A 22,143-nucleotide genomic window follows, 5' to 3' on the forward strand; every position below is an offset into this window, starting at 1 on the left:
CCGAATGATTTTTGATGATGAATTAGTTTGGCTTAGGTAATATTGCATGTATGACAATAGTGCTAATTACATAAAATTGAATTGGAAGTTATTGTTGGAGTTAATTAAATTTGAACAATTGCAGATCAACTAACAGAGTAGATGATAACATTTTAGTTAATATTCTGTTTAAATATAATGTTATATGTGGAGCTAATTATGCAGCATAGAGAAAATATTGATGTTAATTGTTATATTTTATAAAATTGTGAATTTACAAATATTTAGCTTGTGTTTTGACATCAAAATTTATTGGTTAATTAATAAAGTGCTAGTTACCTTCTCTGGAATTTGTTCGCGATAAATATGATGATTTCGTGGTTGACTGTCATATCTATTTTTATTGGCTATAGAGTAACTAATGCTTGAGCCACACTTCCAATAGTGAACATAATAGCTTCCCATTTATGTAAAACGATGAAATAAAAAAGTTACTTTAGTTTATCATATTTATTAAGTTATTATATAGTACTTCTTATAAGTACCAACTTTCGGAGTAGTCATCTGGACAGGTTGCCAATCAGTCCCTGTCCTCATTTTGCGACTCTTTTAAAATTGTTTTGAGGAGGCTAGAGACACGAGGTTTAGTATTTCGTCAACCAATAAATGGGTAGTCCACCGCTTTTTTCCCAATTCTTACGTCATGGAACTCTAGGATCGCAAGTAGAGCAGCAAGCAGATGTTTTCAAAAGAGTTTCAACTTTACTTTTTGTTCTACCTGTAGAAAAAAGCAATAAACATTTCAAAGGCATATTTTTCCTGGATAGTATACACAATATTTCTTATTTGGGGAATAATTTGGCAAACTTTAATGATAATTTTGTTGTTTTAACTATTTTAGATTTTGGATGTAATACTTCTTGTTAATACTGAACATGAAAGCATATTTTTATAGGGATTGTTTTGTCGTATATCAAAATAATTAAATAAATGTATTGTTTTATGCATAAAAATTCTCCTGTTTTTTGTCTCGTGAACGTATGAATGTTCGACTCCAAATAAACGGGCATATTTTTGGGGGATCCGGGATTTATTCTAACTAGTTTTCAGTGAATTTGAGTCTTTTTGAGTGGTTTTTGCAGTTGGAGTTGTAATGGATTACTGAACCTTGGAGTGAAACTGGGAAATAGTTAATTATTGCTGGATTTCTTTGATGGTGATTGATTCTACAAGGCCTTTGAAGAATGTACGGAGGTGTCGCTTCTCCGGCAGGTTCATTGGTCCATGAAATTGCCAACAGATGTGGAAATCTTAGTGGAGGTTATGTGATGTAGTGTCGTCACGCCCGCGTCCAGTCAGACTCTTGTTACGTCACTATCCGGAGCCTGGTTGTACCATTTCTCCGCGCATAGCCATGATTATTTTTACGGGTGTGATCTCTTCGATCCATTCCCGGTGGGGTATCCGTACTTTAAGGCTGCTCAAACTTCAACTGCTGCCTGGATGTGCAGTGGTGGCTATGGTTCTCAGTTGAAGTTTAAGGAATTTTAAATATTAATTCTAAATTAAATGGATATGTTAAAAAGTGCGACTTAATATCGAACCTCAAGCAGGACACCATTTATGAGAGAATGGGTTACAGATTGAATTCTTCCTTGGAAAATTCTGTTCTTCAGAAAATGGGCAATGGATTGATGGATGTTATATTCAGGAAAGCAACAGCACTGTGGGAATTTATAAAATAAAGGTACATTATCCATGAGCGAGTGAAACATGAATCCGTTTTCGTTTATTGTATTTTGGATCGGTTTTTTATACCTACCGTCTGTTGGTATGTCTTCATTTGGGTGTATATCTTCTGGCTTCAAAATTGTTTCTCTGATCTTATACATTATTAATATTTTCATTATGTTATTATGTCGTTATTATCTTAATTATCCTTACTTGTTTAATTCCCACTTTTCTAGTTCTTTGCGGGGTATTATTTTATTAATATATTTTCTCTATATTAGTTCTATTATATTTTCTGTGTATTCCCCATATATATATATATATATATATATATATATATATATATATATATATATATATATATATATATATATATATGTGGATCTGGGATAGGTTGGGGTTTCCTGACTAGGTATCCGTAGTAACAGAATTCACGCCAAAAAAATTAGTGGCCAGTCAAAATATATTTGGTTGAGGAAATAAAAAGTCCAAAAGAAATAATTACATTTCGAGTTTATAAGGTTTTTTTATTATTTATTATTCAATTACTTTATGATTATTCATTTATTTGTGAGAATAGTTTTTCTTCTGGATATCTTTGTGTTAGTGCCGAAACTATACTATTGTGATTTTCTGTTTTAGTCCCGTTATTCTTTGTTCTCAACTATTCTCCATAGCCAAAATCTTATCATTGGTGGCCGGAGCTCGTGTGGGTTGGATGATTGGAGATATAGAGTGAGGGTGTTGGGATAATTTGAATGCAGTTTTCGAGTTTGTTGATGTTGAAGCCTTAGGTTCTGTATTATACATAATTCGGTATTCAAGTTATACAGGGCGAGCACATGAGATGTTCGTTTATCGTTTATTGTATCTTCGATTGTACCTCTCAGCTTATAGATTATTATTTTCGTTCTTATGTTAAAATTGAATAGTTAAGTATTCTCGTATTGTTTAATTTATACTTTTTCTAGTTTTTTTTTTGTGGGATATTATCTTAATTAATTATTTTCTTCTCAATGTTGGCTTTATTATCTTTTCTGTTCGGCTGTTGTCGTTGTTTTTTGGTCATGTGCAGTCTGTTAGTATTTTTCAGTATCATATATCATTCTGTACTCTATTCTACTATCTTGGTATAACGGTAAATTAATATATTTATTTGGATATCTTGTTTACTAATAGTAAGAAGTATTATTGGGGATTAGGTGATAGGGTGGGGTTTATTGGGTAACTCGGGGCCAGTCTCCACATCACCTAGTCCAACTCGTTTTTCCTGCCAGTTCCCCTGACTAGGTATCCGGAATAGAATTGAGACCAAAAAATATACATCCAGTCAAAATATATTTGTTTAAGTAAATGAAACGTCTAAAAGAAGTAATTAAATTTTGATAAATTCTGTTAGTGGAATGCGAAGTATCGAATTATTGATCCAAAAGTAAAATAATATTATATTATGCACGAGCGAGTGAAATATAATTTCGTTATCGTTTATTGTATTTTCGTTTGGTTCGCTACCATCTGTTGGCATTTTTCGGTATCATTACATGTGATGTGCTTTATTATTTATTATCAAATTACTTTATCGTTGTTCATTTATTTTTGTGAATAGTTTTTCTTCTGGGTGTTTTTATATTAGCGTCGAAACTATACTATTGTAATTTTCTGTTTTAGTCCCTTTATTCTTTTATCTTAACTTTTTGCTATTGCTAAGATCTTATCATTGGTGGCCGAAGGTCATGGGATGTAGATGATTGGAGATATAGAGATAGAGTGTTGGGATAATTGGAGTGCAATTTTTGAGAATGTTGATTTTGCCGTCGCTGGTTGTGTGTGAATGCCATATTCGGTATCTAAGTTATACGGGGTGAGTACATGTCGCGGTTTTCTGATTCGTTACAGAAACAAAAGATTTCTGTTCTAGTATGAGAGATAATCTACATTTGGCTTCTTCAAACTATGAAATTTTCTCAGGGGACTTAACTTTTTATTTTCAACTTTAGCAGGTTATGGCTGCCATGACCACATGAGGGGTAAATTGATTTACTCTGACATGATGCCGAAACATAACTAAACTCATGACATTTAAAATATATAAGGGGGTTTGGGATGTACGATACTTGCCTTGATGTTAGACGATAGAGTAAACTTTCTGAATGTTGGTTAATATGATAACTTCACCGTCCTTTTATTGGAATTCATTTCACGATGATAGTAATTATTTGCTTACCGAATCTGTTGAAATTGCTAATTTATTTAAAAAAGCAATTTTTTAGTATGGCAAAGGACTGTTTCGAACATACCATATTATACAGAAAACGTATGATATTTAAGAATTACTTGTCTTTACTAGTATAAAACGTTATAGAACAAGCAATTGTAACATTTGTCTTAATAATTCAGAAAGCTTGTAGAGTAATTTTAATTTCTGTCCAGTATTATACCTGTACATTACAATGGCTGACTAGAGGGGGGGATATACTGTGGTGATGTCAGGTCTCTTCTTACGGCGATCTGACCACAGACACAATCCATCGAATCATCAAGGAAACGCGGAAAGACAGACAGTAGAGTTCAGTATTCAACGCTCACGGAACATTCATTCAATCAACAATCACCCATTCAACAAACATTCTTGCATTTTCATTAGTTGTATCTTAGTTTTACTGTTATTAGTAAAGTGTTAAAGGAAACATAGTTTCGTTCAATCAATTACCCGAAAACGTCCATATTAGATTAGTCCAAATCATTATCAGTATTTGAAATCTGTATTTGTAATCATTTCTATATTTGCTAGATGATTTGACCCTCTGTATTTAAATATCCACGGAATATCGTGTCTCTTATTTCGATTGAATTAGAAAAAAACATTAAATCTCTTCGTAAAGTAGTATTTAGCCGAGTTAGTCTGACCTTTTCGTCTGTTGAAATTCGTGAATTCTCTGTTGAAATCCGTGCACTTCTTGCCTGTACGACCATGGGTACGAGTAAGGGGTATTTGGGGAAGTTCGACTGTTGTGGTTTTGATACTATTATTATTAATTAGTATGGTATGCTCTTGTACATTCGTGCTATGTAGCCTGTCTTATTTCATCCGCAACGCCCAATTTATTTCGCTGACGATACATTTACCATTGCTCCTTCTAGGCCTGGCGCTGAGTCGCCCATTTGGTTGAGAAAATCTTGATGTTTCAGGTAGTTACCGGCCTTGGCTGACCTATAAAACGAGCATCTGAAACAGCGAACCATTGTTTTATCCATTAATTTCTTTAATAGCAATCTCCACATAAATCGCTTATGGCTAGGAAAGCTTCGCCAAGTCCAGGTTTAAGAGCTTGCATTCCTTCTAATTCTTTCATACTTCTTCTATTGAGTTATGGTAAATTGTAGCTAGACCCGCCAATTTTGTGTGTTTGATATATTATTTTCTGGCTTTTGACCATCCGTGAATGGAATCTAATTGGTCTATTTTGAGAGCCAATTTGCTGCTGTCGCATTGCTGAGACAAAATCGTTTCTAGTTGCTGGATTAGCTAACAACACATGTATTGCTGTAGATCCCTCTGTTGTGGATCCAATGGCGTCCGCTTGGTTGTGGACATTCATCTCATGAATTCGGTTGATGGTTGCCCCCCTTATGGCGGCCTGGTTATGGATATCGGATGTTAATATGAATCTGGTTCTATATATCCTCCTTGGACACAGTGTAATTGTGGGAACTCATCGTAGAGGCTTTGCCGGTAATGTTTCGTTTGCTGGCAGATCGTTTGTAAATATTTGCTGTTTAAGTTTGGCTGGTGGTACTGCCTTTGCTGACGAGTGTTCTCTACCTCAGATTGGCATCTTGATAGTGGCTGTTCTCCCCATCGGCCAGTCTTGTTCAATTCTTTTCCTTGTTGAGGTTCCGGAGCCTTGTACCTATCCCTGGTCCCATGTGCCTTTGATCGGTGGATTGACGCCCATCTTGGCGCACGGCGGTGGACATACTGGTTGCTGTCTCTCGGACTTCGACATACATGCCGAGAGACATCCCTCGTATTGTGGTCTCGTTTGATTAAAATATCCTGCAACCAGTCGATTTCCGTTGAAACTAGTTCTGGTGTTATTTACGAGATCATTAATTAGTTCGTTGTACAAATTTGATGCAATTAGTTCATCAATAGCCACTAATGCGATATTTCCATTGCTCATTCCGTTGATTAATAGAGCTTGAACAGTCTCCCTGGTCTTGGTCTCACTTTTGCTGCTGGACCGCATCGAAATTATTTTCCGCTGCTTTGGTCCTCGTCAGTGCGGTTGCATCGATACCTCCCCAAGTTTATTTCAAGAATTTTCAAGTCCATTAAATATATGTGGTCATTTTTCTTATTTCATTTCCCTATTTTTTGTCTGCTATATTGTAGTATGCTCTGTAATTTGAGTGGTATTCCATTGCTTCCCAGTCTTCCACTCCATTGCCAGCTCTGCTACAGTTGATGCATTAGCATTATGTCGTTGATGGTTGTTCCACTTTGTGTAACCTATATGGTTGGCGATGCAGATATTTTCATAATTATTTTGTCTTTGTCAGTTTGAATTGTCCATTCACTTTTTAATCACTGTATTTAAAACATATGCCATTGTAAGGCCATTGTTTACGATGGGAAAAAGTGAGTTTTGATCATATATTCAGTGGAAACAAAATATTTTCCTTATAAGTTGTCTTTATTAATTTCCATTACATTACAGTGAAATATCTAGCTTTAATTTTAATCTCTTTTTCTTTCCCATTTGACCCCATAACTAGGTCTTCTGTTGTGAGTCGCTCTTCATTTGCAGTTGATAAGAACTATCTCCAATTGGTAGCGGGAGATTTTAAAAAAGTCTGAAGTACTTTCGTTAAGAGGATGGAACATAAGGGTGGCTTCTGATATGATTAAAACATCCATCTTATTCATCGAGTGACTTTTGTATGAATAGATAACATATCGGTTGATAGCATCGGGTATCTCCAAGCATTGAATTAATGGTAATTCGTGCCAGTGATGTCCAAAATCTTGTATTTGTTTTGGAGTTGGCCAAGTATTTTCCTGTATGTATTTATAGAAGGCCTCATTGGATTTTTCCAGTTTTTCAACAGGACAATAATGCCAGTTCACTTCCTACACATTAGCATAATTTTTGTCGATGACCTTCTCCATATTGACTTGGGTATTCTTTAGTCCATCGAGATATTCTATGTAAGGATGGCCTCAGCGCCGGAATAAACCAAAGATAGTTAATGCCAGATCTACGTTAGTTATATCCATTATTGAATTATACAAAGTATGTTATGTTATGATATGTTCTTTGAATTCATAACTCTTGAGGATCAATGGGTAATACCGGTGAGCTAAATCGGCGACTTTTAAGTGATGCAATTTGTTCGATGAGTTTGATTCCGTCGTAGCTAGTATTTCCGTGTTGTCCCCCCATATCTTGTATGTTATAAATCATATTTAAAGTTTCCCAATCATTCAGTTTTTACACATTAACATTGTGTTTCTAAGGCTAGTTAAGATTCGTCCAAAACTGTCGCACCTAAAGATGAATGCATCCGGACAGTCATTTGACAACTTCTTTATGTTGAATGCTTTAATGAGTTCATCTGATTATCGTTCGTTAATGGAATTGATTAATTGAGTTAATTTATGGAAATCAATGAAATACGCTGCCCACTTCAGGACCTTTGTGTTTCAGTTTGTCTTCCTCGGGTTTTTCGATTTCTAGGTTGACTCACTTGAAAAATAATATTGAAATCACGAATGTTTCTTTTGAATTGTATTGTGTTTTAGTGAGGAGTTGTTTGATTTTGTCCACTTTATATTTTGACCCAAGATTCTTCTGTCCAAACGATAATTATGAGAATCATTAGGTTGGACTTTTTCGCTTATAAGTCCATTATTCTCCTTTTGTCGTTACTATATTGTGTTCTATTGCTTCTCTGTCTTTGCAGCCAGCTCTGCTACAATTGATGCAATATTTCCTTGTGTCTGTGTATGATAGTCCAAATTGCGGATTTGTAAGAATTCGCGGCATTCGGTTGCATTATGGGCTAACATATCTAAAATTGTTCTTCTATCCTTCATGACCGCTCTAAATATTTCAAGTGTTACTTCTAGAATTCATGTTTACTTCTTTAAGTCTGTATATTTTAAGTTCCTGATGACCTTCATAAGTTCCAACGGTTTTTTCTTTTACGAATAGGTTTGAACTGAGTTTCATGCTGCACAGATCGGTGGGGGTCTACCTTTCTGGAGAAACTCGTGTCACTTTACAATGACCTATTCTTAGACGAGTCATTTCCGCTAAATTTTACGTTTGGTCTTTCGTAATATATTTTTATTACCTCCTACAGTTTATTTTCCTCGGTCATTTTCAATCTCAAGTTTTTGCGACAGTACGTAAAAACGTTCGGTATTCCTTCCGTTTAGTGACTTCGGTCTGCAAATTCTGCAAATATTTATAGGTTTTCGCCTCTCGTTACGTTGACTTCGAAGCGTTTTCAGACACTTGACTTTCACTGACTCTCTGAGTGGTCAGCTGTTATATATATGAATTGAAAATAATGTATAGAATAATAAATATATAGAATATGAATTGAAAATCGATTTATTAAGCGGTACTTTAAAACTGTTACATGTGTTTTTTGTTGGTGACTTTCAGATGATGAACTATTTAAACAGTTTGAAAATCATTGATTTTACTGGTCCGTTGGACTTCGTGAAACAGCTTTTACGTCTGATAGATACCGTCCTTTGATTTTCCAGTCAAAATTATACCGATCATGTCAAATATCACAGTACAAGATTTATATTTAGATCGTTATCTTTATATCATTTCCTGAAAATTTTCCATGAAAAACAAGATAATTGTATTTTGTTTGAAACATATTTCTAGGAACTGCAAGTATTCTTCGAGGAAAAACAAATAATTCAAATAACATATCATAGGCATTGCGACTGGAAATTGAAAGCCTCTTGGAGTCTTTTGAATTTGATTTGATTATTCAAATGATTTAATTTAAATATATTTAAAATACCATAATAGGGTAGAAAATCAGCTGCCATTATAGGACGCATAACGTTGGTTATATAATAATCTGGTCGATTCTTAGTTATATTGCATGTTTGAATTTTTGATCCGTTTATAGAAAATAAGCTGATGTGCTATGTACCTATATAATTGCTCTTCGGTGAGTTCATCCTCAGTATTGACTAGAAATTCTATTTGTTGTTGTTAGTTATATCCAAGTGGCATGGTGTTTTGGATCTCCTGTACGCCGCATTTACTGAGGTGACTTTATATTTTTCTAATATTTACCGGGGTGGATACAATTCTCGGTTTTATGCTTAAATATCTGGTAATCCGTACAAGTGTAGGTTTTAGTTTTTTTGACCCCTGGTTGTTAGACAGCTCTTTTATATTTATATATGTATTTCATTATACTTGCTGTTCTTCTTAATGTACTGCTTATACGCTGGGTTTTTCTGCCTTTTCCTGATTTTGCTCTGCTAATTTTGCAAGTATTTCAAGGTTTTCGTCTCTGGTTACGATGACTTCAAAGTGTTTTCAGAGAGATGGTTTTCGTTCATTTACAGCCTATGCAGTTGTGAAGGAGTTTTATATCCTAAAGGAACATCCCTCATCCTCGTCAATTTTAGAATTCTAGTGGTTTGCAAGTCAAATAATCGCTTTATTAAGGAGTCTTTTAAAAGTGTTATATGTGTTTCTTGTTGGTGATTTTCAGATGAGGTCCAAATATTGAAACAATTTAGAAAATATGATTGTTCTAATAGGTCCATTGTACTATGTGACATGTGAATCAAAATACAAGATTTATATTTAGATCGTTATCTTTATATCATTTCCTGAAAATCGCTCATGAAAGACAAGAAAATTGTATTTTGTTTGAAATATATTTGTAGGCATTGCCAAACAAGTAGCCTTCGAGGGAAAAACAAATAATAACATATCATAGACCTTGGGACTTTGAAAGAATCTGGAGGCCTAAATCTTGCAGTCTTTGGTTGATTATTCAAATGACTCAAGGAGAGAATATATGTTGTTTTACTGGCATTTTCAAACAAATCAGTAATCGACTAAGTTAGCGCACATATATTAATATTTTTGGATTATACTTTATAATCATATGTTAATTTCTAGTATTTATAAGGTTTAACCAACTTTCAACATTCCCTGGGTTTCGTAATAAATATATTCGACAAAAGCTAAATGGCGGCAGATAGGTGATTTATATAGTTACGAGGAACTTACAAAAAATCTTAATACTAATTGTATTATTATTAACATAATTATTATTTACATTATTATTATTTGCTTATCTGTGGTAGATGGTGAAATACGTACTTATTACTTTAATTTATATTAATGGAGTGAAATTCTACGGATTATATGACAAATGCGAAAGGGTAACATTGTATAAAAATGCTCGAAGATTAGTGGACTCATATAGATATTCCATCCTCCCAAGAACCACATTGGTTTTTATTCGGTAACAATTTTCTTACTAGGAAATGTGAAGATATATTTAGAGACATTTGCATTGTGCAGTATTTTGTGCAGATAGAGTATTTATCTTTTTCTGCCTTTCGAAATCCATATTCTGTGTAAGTAGTTTGTTTTTATGACGAGGTTGTCTTTAGGGGTCATCCCGGTACTACGGCTAATGACACTCTAATTCATATCAAATTCCTATAAGTTATCTTCCCTTCAGGAAATGTGTGGCATATGTAGGAGGGAATTTATGGTTGTCTGCATGTTTGATACTCCTTGGATGTGCCTTGAAGTAATTGGCCAAACGGATGAAGAGCTGATCATTTAACTTTTTTTGACTACACGAATAAACACGAGAACATTTTAAACAGGTTCTTAAGATAATTCTTGGAACCGGATTGATTGATATTTTTTGATATACTTAATTACGATATCATTTAATGTAGATATGGTGGTGGAATCCCGTTTTTGATTTATTATTTCTAAGATGTAATGAGCAAATACAAACTATAGCAGGCGGATTGCAAACGATCTATGAGCGGGATTATTTAGTTGCCCTTTTCTAAGGCGAGAGCTATTGGTCTATAGTTATAATACTGCGTTCGTGTTGATTAACTCGATAGCTATATACAATTTTTGGGCTTCTTATAGCTAATCGTTTTCGCCCCACAAAAAAGCCTATTAAAATGTAGTTGGACTCATTTTAAGTTAACCTTCCCGTCCCAAGAGAAAATGAGCAGATTTACAATACCTTTTTGGAGGGACATTTGAATATGCCTTGGATGTGGGGTTTTACTCTTGAAGAAGCAAGGTAACCAGTGTGGTCTGCGTAAAAAAAACTGCCTCAAATTGTGGTCTCCTAGTCTAGGGAACCCTTTTGTAACTCCTGCGTCGATGGTTTTCCAACCAAAGAGAATATCTTTAATTTTCACCTGGAACAATTGTCCTAACAAAAATGATTTGATAAGAGCGGTTAGGTCTTCGGTAGATTTTTTTCAGATGGAAAAATCTCTGCTACCCCCTCCAACCCGATATTATAATTTAAAATTTCATGCTACCATTTGCAGAGTTTACCCACTACAATCCCATCCTGTTCTTACGAACCCTGCCACTCTGGAAACGCCGTGAGCATTACTTCAAGGTGGTCGGATGTCCTTTCAATTATCTATTCGGTCCTTATCTTCTCGCCTCGTCCTCGCATTTGCACCATAAATTAGTCCTCTCACACTATCTACTGTGACCCTCTCCCCTACAGTTTCCTCAACCCTCTCCCTCAGCCGTGCCCACTCGTGGCACACAAGCAGCGTATGCGAGGGTGTGTCAGTCTCCCGGCAATACCAGCACCATGTCCCGTCAGCGCCTACTGCCAATCACCATCTCTGCCCTCTCGCCCAGTTTTCGGACGTGTGTTGTCATCCTTAACCCCCAGTCCAACCACACGCCCATATACTTTAAGGCGTTACAAGTATGCCCCCTCTTTGCTTAAAATTGATACTAGATTTGTGCGGTTTTTTCGGGTCCCTTTCCCTAGACCAGTTAGGCAACACGACTGTGGGTCTGGTCACTCATGGAGGGATTATTTAGGCCATCTTCCCTAGTTCAGTTGCCTTCCCAGACTCTGGACCCGCAACGCCCTTTGTCGTGTTCCGCTTCGTCTGGCCGCTACCCGTCATCCTGTACGACAAGTGAGACCCTGCCAGTAGCTATGCCACCGTCGTCATAGCATAACGGGTAATGGGGGCACTCAAGGCCCACCGGTACAGCAAACCCGTAAACCTTCACGTACCTTGGTGCATGAATGGTTATCATGGTGACCGGAGCTTTTGATACACCGGGGAGGCGTTCTATATCGAGAGCTGGAATGGCCAAACAACACGCAATTGTAGCATTGCACAGTCTAGCCGTTGCCTTGCTGAAGTTCGACTCTCACGATCGGCAGACCTATGTTGGTGAAATTGAAAATGTCCCTTTCTTCACACAAAGAATGGTCAGTGTATTTCAGCGGTCACATGCTAGCCCTTGAGGGTAAGATTCTATAGTCATTCTTTATTTTCATTATTTCTCTTTTCAGATTTTGTGTGATATTATTTATTATATGTGTGGCAAGAATTGAAAAAAAAATCAATAATTTTTAGGTCTTTTTGGATACCATAGGAGATTGGTTCAAAATTCTGCTGAAATTGTCAAACCACTTATTTCCTTGTTGAAAAACTACACAATTTATAATATCGCTAGAAAAAGAATATGCTTTGAAAAATGTAAAGAAATTCTAACTTAACTGTATTTATCCTAATTTTGATAAACAAAAAACCTGAATCATCTGATCTGAAAAAAATCTATTTAAAAGAAAACCTTTGAAATAGTGAAATTTTAAATGCACACTAATACAAATCTGTGCATGAGGTAGTTGTTTTGGTCGCACTGAACAGTTTGTATGGGTACAGGTCTTAGTTATTATTATTATTTATATTATTTTAATAATTTTTCATTGTAACTTTGAACATCGGTACTTTATTCACAGAAATAATATCGTTCTAATGTGAGTATTTATTATGTTAAATTCCTCAAATTTTTTCTAAAATGTAATTAGCGTAATATTGAGTTATTTTGTTCTGTTTTCAGTTACCAAATAATATAGAAAATACTATTTAATATGATTGGTTTAGTCGTACAAATGTGCACGAAGTCAGTGAAATATAACCATAGGATTCATATGCCAACAGGGCAGAGAAACATGTGCTTCTGATTGATCTCACCGAACTTTCGCTGCTGTTCACTACTGACCATATATACTCAAAATGCAAAGAAAAATATTCCATCATGGTTATATTACGAAAGGTCATTATCAAATATCTAGTTTTTTTTTTTCGTCAAAATAGTACAATAGGCGATACTTTACCAATAAGTTACGGGGAATTGATATATGATTCAATATATGATTTTATAAAAAAATGTATAGCCTTGTATTTGTGTAGTTTAACAATTTATAGAAAAACTTGTTATGATACAGCATATCTAAGCACAGATTTTATAAAGTACTTGAGGAAATATTACCGTTACATGTTATATGTTTGTAAGGTAATTATTAAAATAAACTTAAAAATTACAATTTGTGCATTCTCCACTTTTCCCAGATACATTTTCCCATTCCACAGAGCTAAAAGGGCTAAAAGTTTAAGAAAATGAAACATCAATCATCAAATATATATAGTTTAAACCTTTCTGTGTTGTAGTTACTATCAATTATCTAAAACTAACAGTTTGGTAATCCTGTGTTAGCAAATATAGGGCACTTGTTTTTAATAATACCACTTTAGTTCCCAAGCGGCGACTGTACTATTGTTGGGTACTCTTTAGAATTATTACCCGAATGTATTAATTTTCTTGCCAAATGTTATACTGCTAGCATTCTTACTAAAGTTCTTCAATGTTTTGCAACATTTCATAATTGATGTGTGGAATACTCACTCATTTCAATTCTATAAAAGTTCTAGTATTCTTTTTAATATCATTACTTAAGTCACACAATATAGTCATTATCAATGAATTGATCGTAGGAAAATGTTGGTTGATAACCTCTTTCCGACCTTATGCTTGATCCCTGTGATATTCCATTTAGTTGGTGATATGAGGATGTCAGCGCACTATTAGCTCTAACCCTGAATGATCGGACTCTTAAAAAGTATTTGACATATTTGTCTCCTATTTTCCAATTCAGTAATTCATTAAGTGTATTCAGTAGGTTGAAGTGCTGCAGTTGTATGTTGTTTGTTATTAAATCCAATCAGAATACCATTGTTAAAGCCCATCAGGGCAAGACAGGACCGACAAGACTTATACAATAATACCTTGATATCTAATGGTGTTTGGATTTGTGCCCAATAAGCCAATATATATTTCATAGAGTTTAAGTTGTTTCCGTTTTCGGACATTCGCAAAAAGGAAATGATGGTGAGGATTGCTCGCTAGTGGATCGAACGTTCAGTACTGGCCAGAAAACCGAATGTGTCATTAAGTTGGAATCCGAAATATCCTGCATCTATTACATGACCTCACGTCCAGTAAGCCGATTAGGTTCTTTCGGGATATTTTACAGATTGCAAGTTGAAGTCTACTGTACTAAACTACACTAATATCAACTCATGAAAAAGCTATTATTGTCAGCGAGATGGAATGGAAACTGGACAACTACGGAAAAGAGATACATTGACATAGGACTCGTTTAGTGGGATTGAGAGTAGCGCACATAGCCTGGTAGAAGACCATGTATGGAATGTGAAAAGCGCCTTTTGTCTGATATGCGACACGAACAGAGCCAGGAAGAAGATGATATCGAAGCCAACAAAGGGAAAAAAGCAAAATTCGAATCCTACAACTCAACAATTATTGGAGAGTAGCCGCATATGATGCTGCGACGTTTGAAGGTGTGGATTATATTGGACCAAGAGTCCAACCAAAAGGGTGTGACTGATAATTTCTGTGATAATTTTATAATAGTAAAAGGTTTTTTCAGGTTATGAAAACTTTTATAGCAGACGCGTGGAACTTCTCTACAACCTTCTCCAGTCCGATATTATACTTAAAATTTCATGTTTACATTAGTAGAGTTTACCCACTAAAAACCCACCCTCTTCATTTCTCACCCGACCACTCTGGCTCGCCCCGAGAGCCTTTCGTACAACCCTTATGTTGGTCCCTCTGTCCAGATTGGGGACGTGTACAAGATAGTCGACACCACCGTAGCTGCCAGCAATCGTTTCTTGCCATTAGGTCCCCCAGGCGAGGGGTGTAGCTCCGTTTTGTGCGACGTCAGGGTAAGTCCTCCCTTCCTTCTCGCCTATAATGTCAGCCGCCACACCCAGTGTGCTCTCTAGGATAGTCTTGCTGGAGGCACGGAGACTATAACCGTCAGGTCATCAGCGTATGAGATTGTATCGATACCCCATTTCGGTTCTTAGGATTTGGTCGTAGAGAACATTCCACAAGATGGGCCCCAAGATTGACCCCTTCGGGACGCCACATCAAGTCATTGTGAGGCCCTTTGCCTTGGTTGTCACATATCTTTTGTTTAGGTAGGACTGGATGATGTCTACTAGGTATCCACTCACTTGTTTTTTCCTAAGTTCCTGTACTATCCCGTTACAGGGTACAAGAAATCAATAAGCTTAATATACAACTGTATAAGGAGTAACTGTCAAGTTAGTAATTTCCATAAAAGTATTGATGTGATTATTATCTTATGAATGAATTTCATCAGAAATAGCGAAGAAGAAAAGAGGGTGTACTAAACTAAGAAGAGCAACTGCTAGCTGTTTTGTTGTGTTTAACTATTATTTCAACTAAGATTATGAAAACACATTTCCAATACGTCAGCCACCAGCTAGAGGTAGTCAACTAATTAATGGAGTTTGTCCATCAAGAGTAATACCAAAAATTGCAGTCAATGGTGACAATTAGAACTATTTTTTAGTCGTTATATGTTTTGTTAATAACTTATCTACTTTAGGTGAGTATCCGTCGAATATATTGGGCGACCTGTAGGGCATAAAAATGAAATGTGTTACAAGAAATTGACAAAATCCGAAAATAATCACAAGTAACCATTAACAGGATGTTGCAGAATAGTAAAGAATAATATTCTTAAAATGTGTTTTGTCAAGAAATAATGAAAAAAAGTTATTTAATATAATTTAATTTAATATTATAATAACTCTAATGCAAATATTATCAGAGGTCTTAAACTACAGTTAATTGTACAGTCAAAATAGTTTGTAGGTTAGGATGGATTACATTTACATTGAACTATTTTCTACACCATCTATGAGGTAGGGTTCTAGGCACGTTTTTTTGTGCAGTGGTATTCCTCGAAGGCCTAATCCACCTAATTACCAATTGTATATCTGAGTAAAGTGTTTTACTTTCATTAGAGAGCATATTTATCTTCTACGTTTAGTTCTTGTTTCCTTCGATGCAATGTTTCCATATTAAGTCATTATGATATTGTATTTCTACTTAGTTTGTTCTGCTTCTACCTGTATACATTTATCTTGATAAAATTAGATTTAGTCACTGCATTTTCCCTAACGTATTTGCCATATCTAGAACAGTGTTATTTCTCTCATACATTTTAATATAATGTTAATTATGTTCTAAACAATTACACCCATGCACATAAAGCTTTCACACTCTATAGTACGATTACCTACAATTAAAGTATATCAATTATATACTCATCTTTAGTTGTTTCCTCCTTCATAATCCAATTTCATCAAGCTTTCTGATGTATCATAACGTTTTTGTTCGACTGTGTATGAAAGTCATGATCTGAAACAAGGCAAAACAAATATTTATGGACACCGAACAACTAGGTAGCTATCATATTTTAGAGAGCTACTTAAAATATAATTTCATCAATATTTTTGATGAATCATAATATACTTGCTTGACTCTGAATCAAAGCAATTCTACTTGTTACCTTAAACAAACAAATCAGATAATTACTAACATTGAATAACTGTACAACAGAACTTGTTTGACGTTTGCAGAACGTTTCTGATGTTTCTTTTCTAACGGTAAGGCGTGTTTTTTCGTTACAACATTATAATTAATCTTCAGACTTTACTATTGCCATAATTTAACTTTCAAATTATAATTGTCAACATGTAATATTAACATAAATTACCCATAATCTTTATGGGATAAATGCTTAAGCACTTTTATGTATTTATCTACTAAATCATATTCCTTCAGCACTAACATGGAATTTGTCATTTGTTAATTCCGTTAAGAACGTTAATACTCGACTAATATTTGTTATTGGCTGTTTTATAATAACACCTAATTTACATATATCTGCATTTCACAAACGTTATTGTGGAGGATCATTTTAAGTCATTAATTTTATGTTTGACAAATATTACCTGGAGTATATACACACATTTGCTCACAAAGAAGTCTTTCACAGCGACACTTTTCATAACCAATATTTCCAATGTGTATTTCAACAGTTTTAAAACAGCTCACTTTCACACCTGAAAACTTAATTTATGTTTTGCAAGCCATTCCATAATTACTGCTTTGTCTTTACATTTGTATTGGTTTTATATACCTTTACTGGCAGTGTGAGTTACCACTGCTCATGATATAATTCAAGAAGGTATATCTTCAGGTAACCTTAATAAATGTTTTAGGAACTTCAAAAGATAAAGATACTGAAATCAGACAATGGTGGGTATCATGGAAAACGAAAATTGCTATACTCCTTAACAGAATGGCATATCCGAGCGATTGAATAGAACCCCAGTCGAAAAAGCTAAATGTATGTTATTTGAAGTAAAATTGAAGAATAAGTTCTGAGCTGAAGCTGTTCAGAGGACTGTTTACTTACGAAAGTGATCGCTTGCCGCTGGACTTGTCGATGATATAATCAAGAAGGTACACAATTCAGATAACTTTAATGGCATTAAGAATGATGTTTTAGGCGACGAAAGTGGACAAAAGTGGAGGAAAGAGCTGAATTCATTCGGGGAAAAGTAATCGCAGGAACTTGGTGATATTCCTGAAGAACATAAAATATTTCAGTGCAAGTGAGCGGTTGAAAGAAAAAGTTATTGCGCGGCGGTTACACTAAAAATACTAAATGTTTAGTTTCTATATAGCTTTGACCAATATATTTATTTTACAAAATTACCGTTTAATTTTGATCCCCCCTCGTATAACCGTTACATTGTTTTATTATGGCAATAACAGAAATATATTGATCATAAAAGACATGAAGACCAATATATTTGTTGAATTATAAACACAAATATAAGTACATTGAAGTACATATATAGTCAACTCAAAACAGTAATGACACACGTGACCTAAATTTTTGATGTTGCCGTATCAACTCTGAGTTTTAGTACATTTTGTCTTTGACTAACAAAATTCTAATCTTAAAAAAATAATAAAACAAAAATGTTATGTATTATAATTTATTTTAACATTATAGTACATCTAATACATATATTATCGAAGGACTTAAAACTGCAATTAAGAACACATGTATTACACATTTTTATCATTTTCATTAGTATTGTCCCATGTAGAGGACTTTGATTCTACTAATTCAATTAGTTACAATATCATATTTAAAGCTAGATATTTTTCTTCTTTTAATCTTAAAAATATCTCTGTACACAAAAATCAGCGCCGACACGAGTGGACCGATTGCTGCCCGCCGTCATGTCGTTGCCGGCGACGACACGATACCGATATGTGGGCGAGTGTGAAAGGCTTCCGTGTAGTTACGTGAGATTACGCGTCCACTGAAAGTGTTGTCCTGTCGGTGCCGGTAGATGTGAGAACGCCCTATAATAGTTTATAGCTTAGATTTGTTTTATTTACATTGAACTCTTTTCCACACCACCCATGAGGTAAAGTTCTAGGCGCGTTTTTTATTTAGTGGTATCCCCCGAAGGCCTAATCCACCTAATAACGTTTAGTTCTTGTTTCCTTCGATGCAATGTTTCCTTGTAGAGTCAATTTGATATTCCTGTATTTCCCCTTAGTTTGTTCTGTTACTATTCATCTTTGTTGATAAAACTAGTTTTAATTACTGCATTCTTCTTAATGCATTTGCCATAACTGCAAAAGAGTTAGTATTATTTCTCTCCTCACACATTTTAATTAAACGTTCATGTTACACATTTTCATGTAACTTTCACACTCTATAATAAAATTTCCTATAGTGAAAATATATTAATTATAAACTGATTTTTACATGTTTCCGCTCTCATCCCCTGTCTTGGTAATTGCATTGAATCATAACCAACATCCATGAAATTTCATACAATCATTGTCACTTTCGGAATCACTACTCAAGTGAATAACTAGGTGGCTTATTACCAATCTATCAATAACTTGCTCACGATTCCACTATTTGTTAAATTCTTCTTCGATGTGTTTTATCGAGCTCAACCAAGCCGAAGGTGTTATTGTCGACAATGATTCTTTCCATAAATCTAGACAGTTCTGGTTTGAATATCCCTCTCGACCTGACTGTCTATTATAATAATTCTTTGCAACGCCCCATATCAACTTAATTGGATTAAATATGCAGGGATAAGGAGGAAGACGTAATATTTTGGGGCCATAAAGTTCAGCAATCTGGTCTACCATATATCTTTTCGCAGGGCTTATTTCCAAAATAATTAATTACATAAAACACATTTCATTAATATTTATCTGTTAACAATTTGATATAGTTGATTCTTTAACATGGTTCCTTCAGAACTGATATTATGCACTTTGAGCCATTCCTTAATTGCAGCCTTTGTTGATGCACTTGTTGGGATGTTCTCTGCCAGTTTCCTATAATATGGTGCATAATGCATAACAATAACTGGTGCTTCCTCCAAGTGCTTTAAAAGCTGATTTTCAAACCAATTTAAAACAAGTTATGGTTCATTTCTCCATGGTAGTCACCCTTAGAAAACACTAATTCTGCACCTGGAATAAAACCATTCTTGTTTCTAGCATGAAGAACTATATGTCTGGAATGAATTGTTAATAAATGTTATGACTAACAAAACCTAATCGATACTTATTCCAACGTTTACCCTTTTTCATCAACTTTCATTGTTTTTACACTGCATTTATTATCATCTTGCCATGAGCGACCCAATGTACCATTCTGAAAAATCCATGTTTCATCTATATACACAAAATAATACAATAATTCTTCCTTGATTTTGACAACAGTTTTTAAAAATTGTATTCTTTTGAAAGCAATGTCTGGAAGTTTCATTAAACCCCTTCGTGGGGTGTTTTTACACTACTTAACTCCTACATTACGCAACAGTGTGTGAAGGGATGTTATACATCCCTCAAATACCTGCATATCTTTCAGCTTTCAATTTCCTCTGAGATAATTATATTAAATTATGTTTTGATTGAAAAAACTACTTACTGTTTTTATACATTTCGTATATTTGATCTCTGATTCGGCTAACATCAGGCTGATCTTGATTTGTCACCCGTTTCGCATAAAGACGGTTTCTTTTTGGCGAATTAAAGGTTATATTGTTTTTTTATTTTTCGCAATCTATTAGAGATGGTGTCCGTAGTAATATTCAGTGCAGCTGCAACACGCTAAAAAATATTGTCACTAAAAATCCTAACTTCTCTAACACATTGTTCTGGCAAGAGGGGGACCCTATTATCTCGTTTCTGCTCGAAGTAATGTATTACAGACGCAATTAGGTCTTGACTGTCTGTGTAACGGCTTTGGCATTTTAAACGGGTTTAATAATAGCCCCAAAACGCACACAAGATTCAGATTCTCAATATCTTGTGATAATAGCGGCGACTTGAAATTTGTCAAAACTACGTTTGACGATTTATAACCCATAATCATATTTTAAAGAATTTTGACAAACGGACGACTTTTGCGGGCTCGTCGGATTACATTTTCGAACATGTCAAACAGCATTCTATCTCTTTTTAAGTAGAGTAAAATGAAAAGGAGAATATTGTCTCACTGTAAAATGAATTTACAACTTTTGGCAGACACGTATTGGTCACGTGTGTCATTACTGTTTTGAATTGACTATATGAACTTTTTATTTTAACTGAAGAATGACCATAGAGAAATAGAGACTTCATAGGAAATTCTGGCGAAATGTTTCGCGACGTCCAACATGTAGTTGTCGCTACCTTTAACATATTACTTGTTTTATTCCCTATGCTAAGAGCCGCAACGGAATCTGATTGGGTTATTTCGTTGTATGGCCTGTTTATTTTGCACACCATTTCCAATGTGCCCTATATAGAAAACAGTGTGGTTAGCTTTTTATAACGTTTATACATTAAATTGCACAGATAGTTACGAAATGCATCATCGTTTTCCGTTAAAAAAGTACCTGGCGATCTTTAAGAAATGACTAGAAAACCTTAAAAATCCTAAACTGGTTGGGTTAAACATGAAACAGATTTATGATCGTTAACATGTGAGACATTTTTGTGATGCATTCAAACTTTCCTTTAAGTACTTATGAACATTTAGTGATGGTAAAAATAATAGCACGAGTCCAGAATATGTACAAATGGGAGTGGATCAAAATAAAAATGATATAGAAGGTAAGTTGAAGGAGTCAGTCACATTTCTGTTCATAATTGTTACCATTAATTGTCTTACTATATTTGTAGTGCCTATTTCCATCGTTTCAGACCCACAACCAGGGTGTTCGAAGCAAGTATCATTGAATTGACATTTGAACAAACTCCAGAAGGTAATCTCCGGTTATCTATTTATTAAAACTTTTTTAAAAATAAATTAAGTGTCATTTTTGTTTACATACATATCTCGGGCCGCAGATTCCAATAAAATTGTTTTATTATACGCTCAGTAGGTCTTTGAGCTATGTCTTATTTTATTCAGCGATTTTGCCACGTCGATAATATAACAAAAAATTTTTCAAATGTTAAAAACAAAGTAAATTTAAAACCGTCCAATTGTACATTCCATAATGTACATAATCCTTTCGAATAAAATATTAAACGTAGTAACAAGATGTGCTATTTAGTAAAACAGGTGAACAGAATATTAAGAAGACTTCAAGTTAAGAAGACAAAGTTTGCTTTCAATGTGAGAAAACTAAAAAACAGAATGCTGATAGATCATATTAAATTGACGGCACTAAGTAAATATTGATTTGCAATGCACGAAAGTTGTTTGCTTATGGTTTTATATATGTATATAATATTTATATTTTATGAATATATTTACTTTTATATTATATTTTGTAGGTAAATTTACATTATAAATTTATATTTATTGTTATAGATTATATTTATATTTATTTATTTGTACAGATTATAGTTATATGTATATTTAATTGAATTTTATTTAATATATTTATTT

General features: G+C 34.4%; 1 protein-coding gene across 6 annotated transcripts; it reads left to right on the forward strand.

Annotated features, from left to right (window-relative positions):
• The first annotated feature begins 2,673 nt into the window (after positions 1-2,673).
• LOC143200063 (uncharacterized) lies at positions 2,674-21,930 on the forward strand. 6 transcript variants are annotated; one of them, XM_076410328.1, is made up of 3 exons: positions 2,674-12,263; positions 17,429-21,359; positions 21,429-21,930. In XM_076410328.1, the coding sequence occupies exon 1, from the start codon at positions 5,326-5,328 to the stop codon at positions 5,755-5,757; it is 432 nt and encodes a 143-aa protein (XP_076266443.1). In that variant the 5' UTR covers positions 2,674-5,325; the 3' UTR covers positions 5,758-12,263; positions 17,429-21,359; positions 21,429-21,930. The 6 variants fall into 6 exon arrangements, 2 of the variants coding, with proteins under 2 accessions (XP_076266443.1, XP_076266442.1); XR_013006615.1 differs by lacking the exon at positions 2,674-12,263 and adding exons at positions 12,270-15,436; positions 15,496-15,744 and having other exon boundaries at positions 17,429-21,930; XR_013006616.1 differs by lacking the exon at positions 2,674-12,263 and adding exons at positions 12,270-15,436; positions 15,496-15,684 and having other exon boundaries at positions 17,429-21,930.
• Positions 21,931-22,143: the final 213 nt, after the last annotated feature.

Source organism: Rhynchophorus ferrugineus, unplaced genomic scaffold (genome assembly GCF_030347505.1).
Source record: "Rhynchophorus ferrugineus isolate W39M unplaced genomic scaffold, kcgeb_rfMv2 rfM7, whole genome shotgun sequence".
NCBI classification, from domain to species: Eukaryota; Metazoa; Arthropoda; class Insecta; order Coleoptera; family Curculionidae; genus Rhynchophorus; species Rhynchophorus ferrugineus.